The sequence below is a fragment of the Equus quagga genome, chromosome 11 (genome assembly GCF_021613505.1).
Source record: "Equus quagga isolate Etosha38 chromosome 11, UCLA_HA_Equagga_1.0, whole genome shotgun sequence".
In the NCBI taxonomy this organism is placed as follows: domain Eukaryota; kingdom Metazoa; phylum Chordata; class Mammalia; order Perissodactyla; family Equidae; genus Equus; species Equus quagga.
The window spans coordinates 56089857-56109623 of NC_060277.1; the positions used below are offsets into that span (position 1 = coordinate 56089857).

Here is a 19767-nt window from a genome sequence, read left to right on the forward strand (position 1 = left end):
CTAATCTTCCTCAAAAAAGAAAAATTTAAAGAGGCATGAATAGAAAGATCAGTGTTCAGAGAAACCAAGTAGAGTGGTGGTTACCAGGGGCTGGGCATCGGGACAACGGGATAGGTTGGTCAAAGGCACAGACTTCCAGGTGTAAGATTAACAAGGAGGGTCTAAGGTACAGTGTGGTGACTAGCTAACAACACCAGCTCATGTCCCTGAAAGTTGCTAAGAGAATAGATCGTAAATGTCCTCACTATGAAGAGGGGATGAAATGCTGATTGCGGGCTGCGATGGAGGTGTTCGCTAAGCTAGGTGGTAAGCGTTTTGCAATATATAAGTGTGTCTAATCAACACGTGGTACACCTTAAACTTACACAATGTTATATGTCAATTATATCTCAATAAAGCTGAAAAGAAAAAAGCTCAGTGTTGCCATGAAGTAGGGTGGGGCTGGCAAGCCATGGCCCGAGGTCCGAATCCAGCCCCTGCCTGTTTGTATCCGTGGGTTCCTCAGCACCCGCTCCCCGTTGTTTGTTTCTCGTGTGGCTGCAGGGGTGCTGCTGGGCGGAGCTGAGCAGTTGCCGAGGACCTGCCCCAGAGACTGTGCTCCACATAGCCCAAGATGCTTACTATCTGATCCCTTTCAGAAAAGCTTCTTGAGCCCTAGGCTAGGGGACAAGGGGGCCATAGGGAAGCCAGTGGAGGCTGGTGCAGTCACCCAGGTGAGAAGTGACGGGAGCCCAGCTTCAAGAGGTTGTGACAAGTGGTGGGAATCAATATATTTTGGAGCTGGAACCAACAGAACACAGACCATGGGTAAAGGGACAGTATTTAGACTTTCAGATTTTCTTTCTAGCAAGGGATCTCTGTCTTAAAAACACAAAAACCAAGAGCTTATACAAAATGTCAATTGAAAAACTGACAAAAGCAAGGTTTTTGTTAGATGGAAGTCGGAGTTGGGCACTCAGCTGCCTGTGTTTTCAGCAACCCTAACTACGCCCCCACCCCCCCCAGACCAGAAACATCCCCGGAGCCCCAGCCAGGTGAGCAGAATCTGAAAACTGTAGAAGGAACGGGACCTGTGCAGCTTTCAGACAAGCCTTAACACTCCAAGCGGCATCTGTGTAGCTCCCAAATGTGCTGCTACGTCTCCGACATCCAGCTACTGTCTACACCAGTGACAGGGTTTTAGCGTCAAGCCTGTAATAAGCCCCTTGCGTTAGGCACAGTGGTAGGAAAACTGGTGGCCACGGTGTTGCCGTTTGCCACGTTGGGCCGACTGTACAACGGGTCAGACACGTGTCAACAGGTACTCTAGAAGCTCACTTGCCTGCGGACAGAGATGAAGCAGGTGGACTTCGGGAGGGACTGTGTTCTGGGCTGAATCATGTCCCCCAAAATTCATGCGTTCAAGTCCTAACCCCTTGCACCTCGGAATGTGACCGTATCTGGAGGTAGAGTCTTTACAGAGGTGATCGAGTTAGATGAGGTCATGAGGTGGCCCCAATCCAATATGACCGGAGTCCTTATGAAAGGAACAATTGGACGCAGACACGCAGGGAGAAGCCCCAGGCTGGGGAGAGAGGCCTGGCACAGACACCTCCTTCCCGGCCCTCGGGGGGGGGGGAGTCAAGTCCTTGCATTTGGACGTCTCTCAACTGTCCCACGTCACTGTCGGCGTGAGAACCGCCCAGGGTGGTGCCTTGTGCGGCAGCCCTAGGAAGCTCCCACAGCCTGTCAGCCTGCGGAGGGTGGAAAGACAGAGCTCCGCTGTCCTGTCTACACCTCCCAAAGTGCGTCCCCTGAGCTTGTGGTGCAAACAGGTGTGCAAGGTAATTCTGAGTGGTGAAGGATGAGTAGTTTTAATTTGCATAATCGTGTATTTATCTTACAGTGTAAATGCTTCTAAGAATAGGCATTTTTAAGGTTTAAATGCTACTAAAATATAGGTTTCAATGCTAATAAAAATAGAAATATAAAATATAGGTAGCATCTAAAATTTGTGAATACTTACATATTATTGCTTAGTGTTATCACGCAGAACCCATAAAATTTAGCATGAGGTTTAAGTAAGTGTGGAAGAAAAGGTGAGTTAATGTAAAGAAAAATATTAAGCAACTAACAGTGCAGGTTGGTGGCTAGAGCCGGTGAAGGTGGGCGCGGGGGAGAGCACGCCCGCTGTGGTCCAGGGAGCAGCCTCAGGCTTGCAGAGCAGCGAGGCGCTCTGGGTTCAGCTTGCCTGCCCCTTCCTGTCCACCCCACACCCCAATGCATACACACATGTGCGCACTTACACACACGCATATGTGCATGCACATGTGCACACATACAGCCTCAGCACACACATGCGTGCGTGTACATACACGCAAGTGCATGCACTCTCTGTGCCTCATGCCCTCCCTAAGGAGGCAAGATGGGAATTTGTTTCCTGGAAGAAATGTAGGCAGCCCAGCCCTGGTTCTGGTGTTGGCCACAAATGCTTTCTGCAGGCCAGTCTTCATCTTTCTCCTCTTCCTCCGCTTTCCCTCGTCAAAGAAAGCAAGCAGCAGAGCCCGTGTGCACCCACTGCTCCCCACTGACGGGTCCACGAGCTCTCGGGGCCTGGCGCGGCAGTCCACACGCGGGTCCTCGGCCGGCAGCTGCCGCTGCGTGTGCTGACACCATGAGCCGGGGCAGGCCGGTGAGAGGGGCAGGCCGGTGAGAGGGGCCGTCCAGAGGCGTCCCAGGGAAGACACGACCACAACCACGACAGTGAGGAGCGGGCAGCCGTGGAAGGTTTTATTTCTACAGAAGGGTTCTTGGGGGCTGTGTCCAGCAGGCGCGGCCGACCTTATTGCAGGTGTGTTTGGGTGATGGTGACCTATAGTGGAGACTTGGGGTAAAGGCAGGGACAGCGTCCTGTCCTGGCACCTCCCCCTCCCTTTCTCTTGCTATCTCCCTCTCACCATCTCTCTCTTCCCATCCCCTCCCTGCTCCGGCTCTCTCCTCCTCTCTCCCCCATCTCTCCCCCAACAACCTCTCTCTTTCGCCCGCTGGCTCAGTCCCCGCCCCCCATCCCTCTCCTCTCACCATTCCCCGCCCCCCACCGTTTCACGTGGCCAGGCCTCCCTCCTGGGCGGGCGCACAGACGACCTCGAGGCCGCCATTGGGGGCATGCGCACAGGGCTGTCCGGCCACGGTCTGGCCGCGGCGCCCCCACCACCCAGCGCGCTCGGGCCCGGGTGTCTGGGGCGCGCCCGCGGTCTCCTGGGTGGGCGCCCTGCGTTCCGGGAAGCAGAAGCTGCACGTCTCCACCGGCTCCGGCGGGCCGCCCGCCGCGCTTCCAGCTTCCATCCAGTGATCTGTGTGCGGGAGGAGAGAGGGCATTGGCCTTGTCCCCGACCCCTGCAGCCAGGGGTCAGCAGGCCGGGCTCTCAGCAGAAGGAAATGCTTCTGGGAGACCGTAAACTGTCCTGCACTCCCGCGGTGCCCTCCTCCACCCGGCCGCCCCCAGGCAGCCCCAGCCAGCGCCAGCTCCCCTTCTGCTTGTGCAGGAGCAGGCTTTCACACTTGGCTAACACTCTGTCCACGCCCCCAGGCCCCTAGGGTGGCTACCTTCTCTCGGTTTTGGCCCTGAAAGCCCTGCATCCGGGCAAACCCTCCAGGCCCCTGCAACCTGCTGGCTGTCCCCTGCCCCCCTCCTTCCTCAGGTACCTGTCTCTCCTGGCCTTGAGCTTTGAACCTAATTTCACCAAGACAGGAAAACTACTGCAGGGCTTTGCCCACACCTGGCCCAGGGAGAGCCGACCAAGCGCGCTCCATCTAGAAGCAGGGGCAGTGCCAGCACAGAGGGACGGCCCGTCGCTCGGCCCACAGCAGTGGGAGGGCAAGGACCCCCATTTCATGCTCACCCTTGGAGGACTTGGCCGGAGTCCGACACGGCCCTGGGGGCGGCTGGCAGGAGAACCGGTCCCCCCTCCTCCTGAGGAAGCAGGCCACCGCCAGGAGGAAGCAGCAGATGATGGCACAGAGGCAGAGCCCCAGGGTGCTGTAGACCAGGACCAGCTGGTCGGCGCTCAGCTTCAGCCCTGAGGGTGCTGCAAGACAGCGGGAGGCCCTGAGTTCAGCAGGGGCCCTTCTCTGAAGTGTCCCCCCTCAGGCCAGCAGCCCCCTAGTCCTAGGGTCTTTCTTTCCCCTCATTAGGCCCAAGCGAGCCACATGGCCATGCCCGTGCCCCCGGAAGGCCAAGGCCCCAGCCCCCAGCCTGCTGTGGGCCGCTCTGGCTCCTGGAGAGGCTGCCTCCCTCGCGCACCCTGACGCTCGGCTGATGTGCTGTCTGGACCTGCAGGAAGTCAGCCCCCACCTCAGGCCAGTAGCAGCTTCTTCCAGGACCCTAGAGCTGGCCCCCTCTGGAGCTGGCCCTGTTTGCCGTCTCCTCTGGCTCTGGGATGTAGACCGGGCCGTAGAGGTGGACAGACAAACGAGTGGATGGTATAGTCCAGTCCTGGCCTGGGCCTTCCTCCAAGGAGGAGGTTTGCTAGGGGAGCACGTCCTTCGAGGGCGAGCCAGGTGTGGTTGCTGGCGTCTGGGAGCAGGTGTAACCCACAGGGCCCTGGGGAAATGGGGCGCTGCTCACTCTACCTCTCAGGGCCTTGAGTCTCTGGATTGGATGCCAGAGGAAGACTCAGCCCTGAGCCAAAGCCCTCCGCTTGAAATTTCTCCTTGCCCCTGGAGTTGGGGTGTCCCCCGGCCCCAGGAGTGGAAAGGTTAGTGTAATGTGTGTGCAGCATACTCAAGACTGGACCACGTACTAACCCTGATGACAGACTGCCTCCTTTAGTCCCCCTGCTCCTGCGAAGGAGGACTCACGACCCTCCTAGAAACTGAGATGTAATGCACATGCCAGCAAAGTCAGCGCTTTAAAGCGTACGTCCCAGTGGTTTTTAGTGTACTCACAAGGTCATGCAGTCATCAGCACGATGTAATTTGAGGACATTTCCGTCACCCGTGTGCCCTCCAGCAGTCACTCCCCATCCCCCCACAAGTCCCTGGTACCACTGCTCTACTCTCTGTCTCTGTGGATTCGCCTATTCTGGACATTTCACATGAATGGAATCGTGCACTATGTGACCTTTTGGGTCTGACTTCTGTCTCTTAGCATGTTTCTGAGGCTCATCCGCATGGTGGTGTCTCAGGCCTCCATTCCTTTCTACGGCTGAGTAATATTCCAGTGGATGGTCGTTCAGCACTGTTTGTCCATTCACCCATCAAGGCACATCGGGGTGGTTTATGCCTTTTGCTACTGTGAATAATGCTGCTGTGAACACGAGTGTACAGGCTTTTTTGTGGATGTATGTTTTCAGTTTTCTTGGGTGGATACCTGGCGGTGGAATTGCTGGCTCAGAGGATGACGCCATGTTTAACTTTTTCAAGAACTGCCAGACTCTTTTCCACAGCGGCTGCACCATTTTATAGTCCGTTCTGCAGATGACAAATCAAGTCTCAAGTCACACTGTCCCACCTGCAGAGCCGCAACTGGGAGCAAGTCTGATGGATGCCAGGCCAGTGCTCCGGGCCAGCACGCGGGGGCGACGGGGCAGACACTGTCCTCCCTCCTTACACACGCTCCTGACAGTCAGGAGATTTATCAAGAGACAGAGCCAGCAGGTGCCACCCTAGCATTCACAGAGGGAGACGGAAGCTCTCAGTGGGCTGGTGTCACTACCCCAGGCCTGTGGCACTGTCCTTCGTGTCCCTTGCCCAGAGTTCAGAGAGGCTATGGGGGAGTGAAAACAAAGACACTGGACCCACAGAGCTGGAGAGTGAGGCCCTAGGAGGTGAGAGGATCTAGCCAAAGGTCACAGGGACAGAGGACAGAACAGGGTGACGTCCACAGTTCCCAACTACGGGTCTTTCCATCTGCTCATCTGCTCCTACTCACCTCTAGAATAAAATGAAAACATTGTACTGGCTGGGTCCACAGGGGTGAGGCCAGCAGCCTTCACATCAGAGGTGGAAGCCCAGCTACCAGGCTGCTGCTAAGTACAAACCAATTGCCGTGTTGATTCAAAGAGAAAGACTAAACATCTACATGTTTCGGATGTTTTCAGTGTGAATTCTAACACCCAGACCAACTCTGAGCCTGTGGCAGCGAGTGTTCAGAGCTAGTCCCCAAAGAACCGCCTCCCCGTCTCCTGCCCTTCAAATCTGGGCTGGGCTGGAGATTTCATTGCAACCAGGAGAACGCAGCTGAGGTCACCCAGTGCCCGTCCTGGCCTCACCCTGAGAAGGCCTGGCAGCTTCTGCTTTTGCTCTCCAGGGAGCCCTGGGAAGTCTAGCTGGAGAGGCCACTTGGACAGGGGTAGGCCCTGAGACTAGAGAGACAAGAGGCGAGGCCCAGCCAGCCCAGCATCAGAGCCGAGCCTCTAGGTGACTCCACTTCCAGCACCGTCTGCCCGAGACCACGTGGACACCCCAAGCGACACCAGCAGAGGACCTGCCCAGCTGAGCCCAGTCACCCACAGAGCCATGCGACATAACAAATTGTTGTTATCTGCAGGTCACTCAGTTTTGGGTGCTCTTGGATGCCACAGCGGACGACCAGCACAGAGATGCTCCTGAGGGAGTGAAGCACTTGTCCCAGCTTCTTTTCGTCCCTCTTCCCAGACCAGTGATTTGAGATTTCCTGTGGGAAATGAACTAGTTCCTGCCTGGCGACCTCCCCTAACACAAGCTCACAAAGCCCCTGGGCTGAGAAAAGAAACGCAAATCAAAACCCAACAGGGGGCCAGCGGGTGGCAGCGGAGCGGTTAAGTTCGAGTGCTCTGCTTCTGTGGCCCGTCGTTCACGGGTCCAGATCCTGGGGGCGGACCCAGTACCACTCATCAGGCCACACTGTGGCGGCATCCCACGTACAAAATAGAGGAAGATGGGCACAGATGTTAGCTCAGGGCCAATCTTCCTCAAGGAAAAAGAGGACTGGCAGCGAATGTTAGTTCAAGAAGAGACTTCCTCCCCCCAAAAAAGATCACACAAAGCTGCCAGGGCTCGTTGCTTCCGGGAAGAGAACCCAAGCGGCTGCGGGGCTGGAGGCTTTTCCCAAAAACCTTTGTGTATAATGCCTTCTTTTTCTTTTTTTAATGATCTGTATGAGTCATCTATTCAAAACAGAAAATCAGCTCCCGGCTGCTCTGAGGCCAGTGCGCAGCTCTCAAGAGTGCATTCCAGGCCTAGGGAAGGAGGCGGAGGCCCACGCTGCGCCACGACAGGAGAGCCGCCCGGTCCCAGGGCCCCTGGGCGCCGCAGCAGTCATGTCTCTGCTCCCCTTTGTTCAGTCACAAAGATCACTTGGGTCCACGACCTCGGAAGCTGCCCTCCGCCGGCCTCCATGACCTGGCCACTCGGACAGAGAGGCTCGGCCCGTGCTGCGCGTCTGCTGACCCCGGGAGCGAAGGGGCACAGGCAAGAGTTTTTGTTGGAAAAAGGGTGCGTCCTCCGTCCCTGCGTGAAGATGGGGCCAAGCACCAGCCCCAGGGCGTCCCACGTGGCTCTGGGCGCTCCGAACAGGCCCGCGGCGGTGGCGGGTGATTTCCGAGCTGCTCTCTGTTTTGGTCTTTCGTTTTCAGTGTCTTCAAAGCCCCTCTCACCTGGAAGTAGGTTCCCTGGCGCTGGCCCAGCGCTGTCGCCTGTCGTTCAGCGGCAGGGCGAGCGCCCCCGGGCCGTGGCAGGGCCGGGCCGGGATCAGCCACCTGAGCCAGGCGGGAAGGAGGGCTCGCTCTGGGCCCGCAGCCGCACGGCTTGAGTTGACAGTGGCCTAGGACATGGTCCTGCGCTTCTCGGCCCCGCTCCTTGTCTGTAAAGGGGTGTGACGTTCCTCTCTCAGCACTGCTGTTGGCATCCGTGGTGCGCACGCGAATGCGTGTGAGGCAGCTAGGCCCGGGCAGAACATTCCAGCAAGTCACCAAGCATCCCCACACCCCTGCAGCTCAGTGGGGCGGGGGGTGGGGGGTTGGGTGTTTGTCCTTGGGAAGGAGTGAGGCTGGGCACAGGAGGTTTCTGCTCCTCCTCCCTCATGGAGGACCCCCTGCGTGGCTTGTGGCCACGTGGCGAGGACGGCCGCCCGCAGCCCTGATGCTCCGTGCTTCCCTCGATCCTTGCGTGCTGCCAACGCTCGCGTGAACGTCCGCACTTGAGAGGGAGGTTCCTGCAGGAGTGCGAGCCTCGCTGCCAGGTCCTGGAGGGCCTCCAGTGTCCACGTCCCTGGCCTTTCCCACGGAGGGTGCCTCTGTCTCCTCCGTGCGTGTGCGTGTGGGAGTAACACTTGGCTGCCATCATTCTGGGAGACAAGTTTGGGAAAGGACAGGTGGGGTTGCAGTTTCCAGAATGCCACGTTTCCTGCTCCACCCCCACCCCCAAACCCATCAGGACCTGGCACCCCTGAGCACCCGTTCTTTCAGTGTCCCCTCCCTGAGAGCGACCCTCTGTCTTGCTGGCAGGAGCGGCCCAGCAGCTGCAGCAGGACGGGGAGGGGCGGCGGCTGCAGGCTTTCAGCCCTTCTCCCTGGCCTGGGTCACGCCTAGGGGCCAGCCCGCTGCTCCCACTCTCAGTGAACCAAGACAGCCGGGCGGTCCTACTCCGGGCCTGCCCACTCCCAAGCTGCGCCGCCTCTGCTCTCCACTCCCCCCCCCCCTTGCCATCCGCCCTCTCCTCTTGGGCTTCTGCCCCCAGCGTCTTGTGAAGCAGGTCTCCCTGATGACCCTGCTCCAAGGACCTCCCTCTAGCCCTGGGCAGGCAGAGGGGCGTGGACACCTCCACGGTGACGCTGCATGTCACAGTTGGGGGGCGGGGGGAGAGAAGACACTGCACCCTGAGAAAAACAAACGCACAGCCGCTGTCAGACCAGCCACGGGGCACCCAGTCCAGCTCCCACTCCCAAAGGAAGGGAGACTGAGCAACTCCCAGGACAGAAGCAGTGTCATCCCCCACCCCACCATGCTGATCCCGACTTTACGGAAGTGATCCACGCAAGAAAGCGGCTGTTTCCCACCCTGCAGTGCGTCCTGCACACCCCTCAGCCTGGCCGCTGGGTTTCTCATCCCTGATGCTTGTCGTGGGCCAGCCCGCCAGCTCCGAGCTGCCCCATCTCAGCTCTCTTGCCACATCAGCCTCGGTGGCTTCACACCAGCCGCCCCCTGTCGGCTTCAGGCCCACCGCCTGTGACCTTCCTGATGGGGCTCGGGGCTAGGCTGGGCATCCTGGGCTCACAGTGGACAAGCGAGTCCTGAAGGACAGTCTGTGCTGCTCTGACCCCAGCCGCCCCGTGCATTCCTGTCTGGTGGACTTTGATTAAAATGGACTCAAGGACATTAAGGGACTGATAAACGATGAGGCTCGGTTTGGACAGGGGAGAGGAAGAGGCCTGCTTTGTTGGTCTCAGGGATGGTGAGAGGGGCCCCCTGCCTGTGGGTGGAGAGCCCGCAGCCCCCGTCTTGCCCCCGCCCCCGCCATTTCCGTGGGTCAGGGCGCCTTCACCTGGGGACACCTGAAAATGGCCCTTCATAGGGTCCCCTGACCTCCTTGTGGCCAGAGCTGGTGGACATTTGCACCTTCTCTGTGGTATGACCTACTCCTTCTAGAACTTTCCTCCTTGTATGCCTTGGTGAACATCCAGGGTTCTGCTCTGACCCCTGACTGCTCCTCCCCAGCGTGTCTGTGGGCCTCTGTCGGCCCCTGGGGTACAGACTCCCCCACAGAGGGCCTCCTCCTCAGTCCTTTTCTCCCCTCACACCTCCTGGGTCCCCAGGTAGCTTTTTCTATTCCTGTGACCACAACTGCCACCTTATAGGCCAATGAAATCCAAGTTCTCCAGGTGAGATGCTCTCCAGAGCTCCAGACCCACTTGGGGATCCTGGCTGCCCCCAAGGCTGGCATTACCCTCCCATGGGGGGACCCAATTCAGCAATCTCGGTCCATCTTGGTTCCCCCCTGACCCCATGCAGCAGGTTGAATGGTGGCTCCCCAAAGAGATGCCCCCTCGTTACAGCAAATATGACCTTATTTGGGAAAAAAGAACCTTTGCAGGTGTAATAAGTTAACGATCTCAAGAGGAGATTATCCTGGATTAGGGTGGGCCCTAAATTCAATGACAAGAGTCCTTAGAAGAGAAGGGAGGGAGAGAAGACAGATGACACACAGGAGAAGCCACGTGAAGATGGAGACAGAGACTGGAGTGATGCAGTCACAAGCCAAGGGGTGCCTGGAGGTACAAGAAGCTGTTAGGGGCCAGGAAGGATTCTCCTCGAGAGCCCTCGGAGGGAACGCAGCCCAGCCCACACCTCCATATCAGACGTCTGGCGTCCAGAACTGAGCCTACATTGTGATGCTCTGAGCCCCCAGCTGGTGGCGCTTGTCCAGCAGCTGCAGGAAGCTGGCGCAGCCCCCAGGGAAGAACCATGTTCTGCTCTCTGCGCCCAGTGAGGTCCTGCCAGTGCCTGGCGTGTCCTGTGCACTCAAAACCCAAAGTCATTTGGGCCTCACGAGTACCCTGTGAGGTAGGCGTTGTTGCGATGGTGGCAGGTGGGAACAGTTAGGCACAAGCAGTCCAGAAACTTCCCTGGGTCACACAGGGAGGTGGGGCTGGATCCAGGGGCAGGCAGGCTGGCGGAGGGCCCTGCTCACACCTCCCAGAGCTCTTAACTGGGGACCTGGGGGCCACGGATGGAGTGGGGGGGCGCCGTGGACTGGGATGAGAAAAACAAATCTTTATTTTCACGGGCTGCCGACTGAAATTTAGCCTTTGCTTCCACTCGACGTGGAGGCCACAGCCCCCGGTTGTCTGAGCAGTGACTGTGGCTTTGTCAAGAGCAGAACCACAGGTGTCTCCGTCCCCACTTCAGTGGTTTTACCCTGAAGTGTCGCCTATGGTCACTGGGAGTTTGAAAGCACTGTCGTCCTCTGGCCAGCCCTCATCCTGCTATTGAATGCATTGATGGAGAAACACGTAGATTCAATCTGATGTCGCAATCTGTGTGACATCATTTGATTTCACATTTCGTCTGGTTTTCTCTCCTGAGATGCTATTTGGCAGCATCTCAGCACCCTGCTTTCTCTGTGACCCTGGGGGCTTCAGCTTCCGTGCTTGAGAACACCGTCCCAAGAAGGGCTCTGGGCACAGTGCTGAGGCCACAGGGCTGAGCTGCCAGCTGTGCTGGAGGCCCCCGCTGCTCACCTCATGATGGCCTTTCCGCCCCACGAATCCTGTGCCAAAGCACCTGCCCTCTGTCTCCATCCCAGGGCCTTGGCATCTGCAGCCTTCATTACTGCCAGAAACAGCCTCTCGCAGGGCCCCTGCCGCCATCGCCACCAGCCACCCCAGGGCGGTGGGGGTCTCCCTACAGCCCAGCACTGGCCCTCGCGTTCTGCGGCTGCCCCTGCCTCCGGAGCGTGTCAGTCTCCCCAGCCTGGCAGACGGGCCCTCTGTCATGTGGTGTCTGGTCCCTCCCAGGCCCCCGTCCAGCCGCCCGAACGCCTGCCGCCCGTCTCAGTGCTCCTCCTTCCTGCCGCCGTGCTCCTCCTGTTCTGGGGGCCTCGCGCAGTCTCAGCGGTGGAGGGGCGGCTCCCTGGACCGTCCAGCCCCTGGCGGGGAGCTCATCATGTGGGCCTGGAGTCGTCCTCCTGCGCCTGTGCAGGCCTCTCCCCTAGGCTGGGAGCCCCTGACGCCAGGATTTGGTCTTGTTCCCCCCAGGTCTGCCTCCAGCACACAGCTCCTCCGCCCCCCGGCACAGCTCCTCTTCCCCCACCAGCATTTGCACGTGTTATTCCCTCACCTGGAACACCCATCCCCCACCATGACTCTGAAACACATGTTTTCTTCTTAAGTGCTGGGTGGGCATCTCTGATCCTGACCGAACGCTCATGCATCAACTCCATGACGACGTGTCACCTCAGTCTCACAGAACCAAGGCTCAGAGAGGTGAAGTAACTTGCTCAAGGTCACACAGTGAGTGAGGGATGGAACCAGGGGCTGCCTCCACAGCCTGCACCACCACCGCAGTCTACCGCCAGGCCCCGCCTCGGGAAGCCTTCCTTGCCCGTCGCACCCCAGGCTGAGCTGTGTTGCCACCCTGCACTGAGATTAATTTATCATTTGCACGAGTCTTGTCCATTGTCTGTCTCTCCCCTCAGACTGTGACGTCCATGGGACAGGAACAGGATCTGCCTTGCTCTTGCTGCCTCCCTCATGCACAGCAAGCCCTCCACAGTTACGCATCAAATGAGGGAAGGCCACTCTGAGAGGCATGCGTGTGGGCCCTGGAGCAGGTTGAGTGGGGCCTTGTAGGGAGGATGAGTGGGGGGACGGCAGGATTCGAGGAGCCCATAAGAGGGCAGGGGACAGATCAGCTCCACCACTGTGTGCAGCCAGATGTGGCCTGGCCACATAGTGCCCTCCAGTCCCCTCAAACAGGTCCACACCTGGTCCCTCCTCTGGGCATGTGGCCCTGGTGCTTCCTGTTTACAATCGACCTCAAATCCCGCTTCTGCCCCAGCGGCACCCGGAAGCGTCAGAGGAGAGAGCACGGCGGACCTAGGCCCCAGAGCTCCAGCGAGTCTCAGGCAGGGGCAGAGTGCAAGACCGCCACCAAGTCACCGAGGCCCGGGAGCGCCCATGATGTCCCCTGGCCCTGCCTGATACAAGTGGGACAGCTGATGCTGGCTCCCCAACATGTCCTTACAACCCCCATCCACACTTCCTGGGGCATCCATCCCTGGTGCCAAGATGAGGCTCCCAGCTTCTACCCAGTGCCCTCCAGGGCTGGGGCTCGGCTATGGTCACAAATCAGAATAGCTAACCATCTCCCATGGGCAGCAGGTCACCCTCAGGGGGTGACAATCCCATGGACACCACTCTGGGACTTTTGCTCTTGCAGCATGAACAAACTTTGAAACCTACAGACTGGCCCGAGTCCCAGCTCAGCCACGCACCCAGTGTGCAACCCTCAGCTTGTCACGTCAAATTTTGAGACTTGGTTTCTTGATCTGTAAAGTAGGTAGGATTGATCTGAAGAGGAATCTATTGCATCAGAGGTGAGAAAGGTTCTGGGTTTGGCTGGAAGGATCAAAGGTGTCGCAGACTGCAGGGCAGGCACGGGATCACCAGTGGGAGGAGCAGGTGTGCCCCCACTTTGTGGCTCAGTTCGTCGCTCCCTCTGTGTCCGCACCCTCTGCGTGGGAATGTGCTGTTCCTCCCTCCCTCCCTCCCTCTCTCTCTGCTGTTCTAGATTACAACTCAACATGGCGACAAATTCTTTGCCTCTCCACCCACCAAGAGGCAGCGTCTGTTTCTCCTCCTTGAACCTGGCTGGCTTTGCAATTTGAGTAATAGCAGGCAGCGGCGATGGTGTAATGCAAGCTCCCAGCCCCTGCGTCCCGAGGCCTTGTGTATTTCTACCTCTTACACTCCTGCCGTTGTCACAAGAAGGACATGCCTTCCCAGCCCGCTGGACCTGGGAGGGGGCTGAGAGACACATGGAGCGGAGCCACCTCTGGCTGAGCTAGCCGAAGACAGCTGGCCCCAGCCAAACCCCAGGCTCCCGAGGAATAAGCCGCCGAATCTGGAGGCTGTTTGTGAAGCAGCAGCAGCTCACGGACAAGACAGCAGACAAGAGAGAGAGAGACAACAGTCCAACCAAGCAGAAGTTGGGGATGGGCAACCTCCCTCATCAGGGCACACGTGGCTCGCCCTTGGGCATCTTGGCACTAGGGCCCAGCCACCTGGAAAGGATGCTATCATGAGGAAGTCACGGCAAAGGGAAGAGATCAATCCGCATGCTGGGAGCTTCAGCCTCTTGTCTCTCCACTGACAGGCCAAGGGCAGCATCATAACATCTCAAGTGTTTACGGATCCACATGGCAGCCCCGCCCGACCTTCCTGACAACACAGAGCAGGTGAGCCAAGAAGTGTCTTCTGGGAGGATAATTAGATCATTTTCAGTGCTTGGCGCTTTAGCAGATGTCCAGTTCATGGGACCTTTCCCACCATATCCAAAGCAGCCAACCCCCACCATCAGCTTTTTTTTTTTAAAGATTGGCACCTGAACTAACAACTGTGGCCGATCTTCTTTTTCTTCTTTTCCTTCTTCTTCTCCCTAAAGCCCCCAGTACATAGTTGTATATTCTAGTTGTGTGTCCTTCCAGTTGTGGCATGTGAGATGCCACCTCAGCATGGCCTGATGAGTGGTGCCATGTCTGCGCCGAGGATCTGAACCGGCGAAACCCTGGACGGTGAGCGAACTTAACCACTCGGCCACGGGGCCGGCCCCCATCAGCTTTTGTGTAATACTTCTTCCTTCTCATCCTTAGGAAGTCTCCTTTGCCTCTGAATGGAATAAGAGATCTTGCTCACAAGGCCAGTCCTGCCGGTTACTCGCTGCCCTGTGTCTTAAGAACTCATTCAGCCTCCATGATAAGGCTCCCAACCTCAGGTCTTTCCTCCTCCTGCTTCCTTCTTGCCCACAGACTTCTGGATAATTTGTCTAAATTTTTTTCTCTTCCGTGATGACCCTCCTGGCTTCTGGCCATCTGCCTGGACTCTGGACTTCCCGCTTTGCAGACCCTCGTTATTTAGGCCCGGTGTCTGGCTTTCCCCGCAGTCTGACCCTCCGACACTGTGCAAGCCAGCCGCAGGTGACTTACCTGGACCTGCCTCCGAGCCTCTGTGCTCTGGTCCCTGGTACCTTCCCAAGCCGTCTGACCTGGTTTCAAGCTGGCCCGGCCGCTGCCTCCTGAGCTCCGGGGGCGGGTGCATGTGGCTCTTGAGCTTGTTCTCACAGAAGAACGTGCACTGCTTGGGGTGGCGTCCGCAGATGGAGGCGCAGCTGACACAGTCCCTCAACAGCTGGTCGTAGTACCTGCCTTGCTCCTTGAGGCAACTCAGTGACTCTACGAAACAGAAACAAGTGATGGCACTGGGTGACCGAGACCACGGGAGCTGCGGGTCTGGCCTCAAAGGGCATCAAAGTGAAAAAAAAAAATCACAATCCGGTTCCCCAAGAGCAATTCCCAAATAATCCAGGTCCTTTTCCAATTTGCAAATGTAAGGCTGTGCTGTGTCACCTAAGTGCTGGTTGTTAGCTGCATTACACACATTTTGATATGTAGTATTTTTTTCTATATGTAGTTTAAAGTGTTTTTACTTTTCATCATTATTTCTTCCTAGACCTATAGCTTATTTAAAAGTGCATTTCTTAGTTTCTAAACATATAAGGATTGTCTCTTTATCTTTTAAATTAGGTTAGCACATCATCACATAAGTTCTTGCAGTTTTCAAACTTCAAAAAGGAGAAGCGCATTTCATGTGACGTAAGGGTCAGAGGGGCAGGAAGGTCGGAAAGCTCGAATGAAGTGTTTCTTGTGTCTTAATGAAGGAGAATTGTGGGAGCTTAACCAGGTGTCCGCGCCAAGGAGCAGCAGGCCCGCGAGCCGAAGCCCACCCAGCCCGCTGGCCTCGGCAGAGCTCCTGGGATGCAGGCGGGGTCTGCGCTCTGCGGGCACGGCTCCTCGTCACTCGTCTTTACAATCAGACTTTCTCTACATGCACCTGTGACGCATGCAGCAGGTGTGAGGGGCGCATTGCAGAGGCGGCGCGAGGCAGAGGTTAAGGGCACAGACTGCAAGGCCCCACAGCCCAGGGGGCCTTCCTTGCTGCACCACCTGCAGGTTGTGAGGGCTACACCTGTCGGTGCTTCAGTTTCCTCATGCCCAAGAAAGAAATAACAGTAATAGTGACTTCTTAAGGTCGTGAGGATTTGAAGTCCCCAGCACAGGGCCTGACACATCATAAAAAATGCTCCGTTAAGCGAAGGTTTGAGAATACTCATTTTAGCCTCTTTGCAAGGCAAACACACCAACACTGACGTGCCTGACAGAGGAAAGGAAAAGACCAGAAAGATAGTGGAATTGGGACCTCAGGGCAGACTCAGACGGCCCCATCGCCTCCATTGCCGTGGCGCCGCCTGGCCCCGGGTTCCACTGAGCCACATGAGACGGCATGAGCCTGCTGGCGGTGGTATTCCTGGGTTCCCTGTGAGCTCCGCCCCTCCTCAGGGGCCCTAGTGTGGCTGTTGCAGGTGGTGCCTGAGCTCCCTCACTGTCTGGCTGCACGACCTCCCCTGTGGGCCTTGACATTCCCGAGTGTTTCCCCACCTCCAGGCCTTTGCCCACACTAGTCCCTCTTTCCGTCATCGGGCTGCCACACCTACGCACTCTTCACGACCCATCTCAGGGGCTGCTTCCTCCAGGAAGACATCTCTGCTCTCCAGCCCATCAGCTGGAGGCAGTCTCACCCAGCTGTGTGGCGTTTTATGTACTGTACTTTCTACCTCAAAATGTAGTCATTTCTCCCATTAAATGAAAGCCTCTTTGAAGGGTCATTTTCAAGGGGATGGAAGGTTCCATGAACATTTGTGCAATGACACAATCAATGTTCTACTTCATTCATGGATAATGGTGCAGAATCATGTTTTGGAGTCCTGGCTCAAATCCTAACTTTCCCTCTATTATGCTGTGCGATCTTGGGCAGGTCACTCAGCCTCTCTGAGCTCCACTCGCCACAAACAGTATTTGCGAAGCACTTCCTATGTGTCAGGCACTGTGCTGGGCCTGAGGAGCTCACAGAGACAGACATGAAACAGACACACATGAAAGAACACAACACAAACTGTCATATGTTCCATCAAGGAAAAGAACGAATATGAGAAAGAGCAGCAAGCAAAAGATATTTTTCAAGATAATCAGAGAAAATTAGATTTGTCCTGAATCCAGACGATGTTGAGGAATTGCTGCCTGAGGTGTTAAGATGTCGAGGTTCGATTTCAGAGGCCCTTGTGTGTTCGGGATTCATGATCTAGTTTTTACAGGTGAAATATATGAGTTCTTGGATTTGCTTTAAACAAGCAAAAAATTTGGTTGGGGAATAGCAAGGCGGAAGTTTTAAAGCTGACGATGGGGAGTCAGGGGTCTGTTATGCTGTCCTCTCCATGCTTGATAATTTCTATAAGAAAAAGTTCAAAAAGAAAGCAAGAACAGAGGATGACAAAGCTGGGCCGAACTTCTGTTGGCCAGTCAGAGAAGACCTCTGACACTCGGGCTGAGTCCCGAAGGTTAGGTAGCAGGGAGCAGAGGGTTCAACCTGGCAAAGGCCCTGAGGCAGGAAAGAATGCAGCATGTTCAAGAAACTGCAAGGAGGCCCATGTGGCCAGAGCAGAAAGATCAAGGGGTAAAGGATGCCACGTGGTACATCTCCTCCCATCACGCCATCCTCAGGCCCCAGGCGCAGTGGGCCAGAAGGACCACTGTAGGGGAAAGCAGGGGCTGAGCCGGCCGTCCCCCGGCCCGGGCCCGGAACTCACTGCAGAAGGCTGCACAGGCGCGCGGAGTCTGATGGCTACAGATGGGTCTGCAGGAGAGGCAGGCGTTCAGCAGGGGGTCCCAGTACTGCTCTTCGGGGCAGGATGGCATGGCCGCCCCCGGCCGCAGGCCCTGTGGAGCTGAGAGGCAAGGAGCATGAGGGCAGCTGGCATCCACTGGAGGCTGGAACCCGGGCGGCCTCTCCTGCTCACCTTCCCACTCTGTCTCAGCAAGCAGAGGGGGAACCACACAAAGCTGGCTTCCAATCCCGGCTGCACTTGCTGGGTGACTTGGGGCAGCCACGTCACCTCCCTGAGCCTCAGTTTCCCCATCTGTGAAACGGCCATTCTGAGGCCCCTCCCTCGTGTCAGTGGCCCCGCGGCCCTGTTCTCAGCCTTCTTTAATGGGCCACACCTCTTCCCACCACAGGATCTTGGCACATGCTGTTCCCTTTGCATAAAATGATCTTCTTCCCTGTCCTCAGTTGGTTACTTCCTCCTGATCCTTTGGACCTCTGATTCAGCTTCGTTCCCTCAAGGAGACTTTCTGACTCTCCCCAAGACAGGACACTGCCCTGCTCTGCACACTGATGCGCCCGTTCCTTGTCACTCCGCCTCTCTGTGAGCGCTGGTGCCAGCGCCCCCACCACGAGCACTGTGCAGGCAGAGACTTGAACGTTTGTTTGCTGCCGGGCCCTGAGAGCGGGATCGTGCCCAGGACACAGCAGGTGCTCATGAAATGAGTGAACAAAGAGAAAAGCAGATGGAGCCCGTGCCCAGCACACTGCAAGCACTCAATAATGTCAACTTCCTTCCCTTTTCCTTTTCACCGAGGGATGAGACACCCCCAGTGTAGGGACACGAATCCTAAGTGTGCGCCTGTTGAGTTTTTCTGTGCGTCTACACCTGTTGCCCCCACCCACACCAAGGTATAGATTTCCGGCCCCCGGAAGACGCTCTGGGGCCCCCTCCCATCTGACGTCCACTCCCAGAGCTAACTTTCGTTCTGACTTTTACACCGTCGGTTGTTGACGTTGCCCCTTCCTGGACTTTGGTGTCTGGTGTCACTGGCTCCACAAGACCCCTGAGCCCCTGAAGAGGCTCCTTTGTGCTGCTGAGCCTCTCGTGTGAATGCATCACCTCTTCTAGGATGTTCTGTCTGATTTCAGCACCGTTGCTCCCCCAACGACTTCTTGTAAACATTCTGCAAGGCATTTGTTTATTCTTGAATGAAACTGCCTGAGAAGAGGCCAGTGGCTCCTGGTTTAACACAGCGGCTTAAACACACGAGCTTATGTTCCTTCCCCCTTGAAATCCTACTAAAAGGACAGAAAAGGAAGTTTATCCTCAAAGATAAAGAGAATGGAAGAAGTTACCCCAGCAGGGGACAGACGTCAGCAACATTTTGGAAGATGTTTGGTGGACACACTGGGGTGACTGACCTCAGTTTAAGATCTCTGATGCCCATCGGGGAAGGAAGCTGATCTGAGCCACAGCCCCCCAGGAAGACTCTGGAATTGGGGGCACCAGTGTCTCCGACAGTGGGGGAAGGGAGGGCAAAGCAACGGTAGCTGGAAATTTATAGAAAGAGGGCTTGAGCCCAGCCAGATCGCCATGCCCAGGCAGGTGACGGCCCCTCGCCCATCCAAGCAGAAGACTGGGGGTCTCCTCGGGCACAGCTGAGTGCTGTGGCTCCGCGTTTAACAATGTCTCCTTCCCCCGCCTGCAACTGGCAGGAAATCATCAGCCTCTGCTCCGGGAAGCCCAACCCAAAGGAAGAGACCTGGAGGCACAGACTGCGAGATTCTCTCAAGAAAATGAGAAGGCGCTGCCTGACCACAGGGCAAAGCTTCTACTTTAACAACACCGTCCGTTTACCCAGAACTGCCAATCAGCTGGTAGTGCGTCACTCTGAGCGGGGAACCACAGCCGAGAGCGCCCCATGCAGGAGCCCCGCCTCCGGATGACAGACAGCTCAAAGGAGGCGGGCGGAGAAGCCTCGTGCGAGCCGCAAAGACAAGTGAGAATTACTAGAAATTAGAAATATGATAGCCAGAATAAAACATCAGTAGAAGGGTTGTAAGTTGTAACTGAAGACATTTCCCAGAAAATAGGGAGAGAAAAGATATGAAAATTATGGTATCATTTCAGGAAGTCCAAAGATTGACTCATGGGAGTTCCAGAAAAAACAGATTTGACGGACATTAGCTTCCAGATTCAAAGAGCCCATCAGGCGTCTGGCACAATAAATTCTAACAAACCAAGACCCATCGTCACGAAACTGAGCAGCACCGGGGACGAAGAGCAGATTCTCAAACCTTCTTGAGAACAAGCAGGTTACCACAGAGCGTTGCCAGTCAGGAAGTCCGTGAGCATCTCAAAGCAAAGCTGGAAT

General features: G+C 56.6%; 1 protein-coding gene across 1 annotated transcript; it reads right to left on the reverse strand.

Annotated features, from left to right (window-relative positions):
* Positions 1 to 2703: 2703 nt before the first annotated feature.
* Positions 2704 to 19643, reverse strand: TNFRSF13B (TNF receptor superfamily member 13B). The gene is made up of 6 exons (XM_046676266.1): positions 19634 to 19643; positions 17376 to 17654; positions 14662 to 14907; positions 3882 to 4067; positions 3078 to 3332; positions 2704 to 2851 (listed from the first exon to the last, which is right to left on the reverse strand). The coding sequence occupies exons 1-5, from the start codon at positions 19641 to 19643 to the stop codon at positions 3082 to 3084; spliced, it is 972 nt and encodes a 323-aa protein (XP_046532222.1). The 3' UTR covers positions 2704 to 2851; positions 3078 to 3081.
* Between the last annotated feature and the right edge of the window lie 124 nt (positions 19644 to 19767).

What these genes read in the sequence shown, in the direction of transcription:
- TNFRSF13B (XM_046676266.1), bottom strand. An exon ending in AGGCTCGGAGGCAGGTCCAG is followed by an intron (nt 4,068 to 14,661) that starts GTAAGTCACCTG and finishes GCTGTCTTGCAG; the next exon opens with CACCCTCAGGGCTGAAGCTG. An exon ending in TCCGGCCAAGTCCTCCAAGG is followed by an intron (nt 3,333 to 3,881) that starts GTGAGCATGAAA and finishes TCCCGCACACAG; the next exon opens with ATCACTGGATGGAAGCTGGA.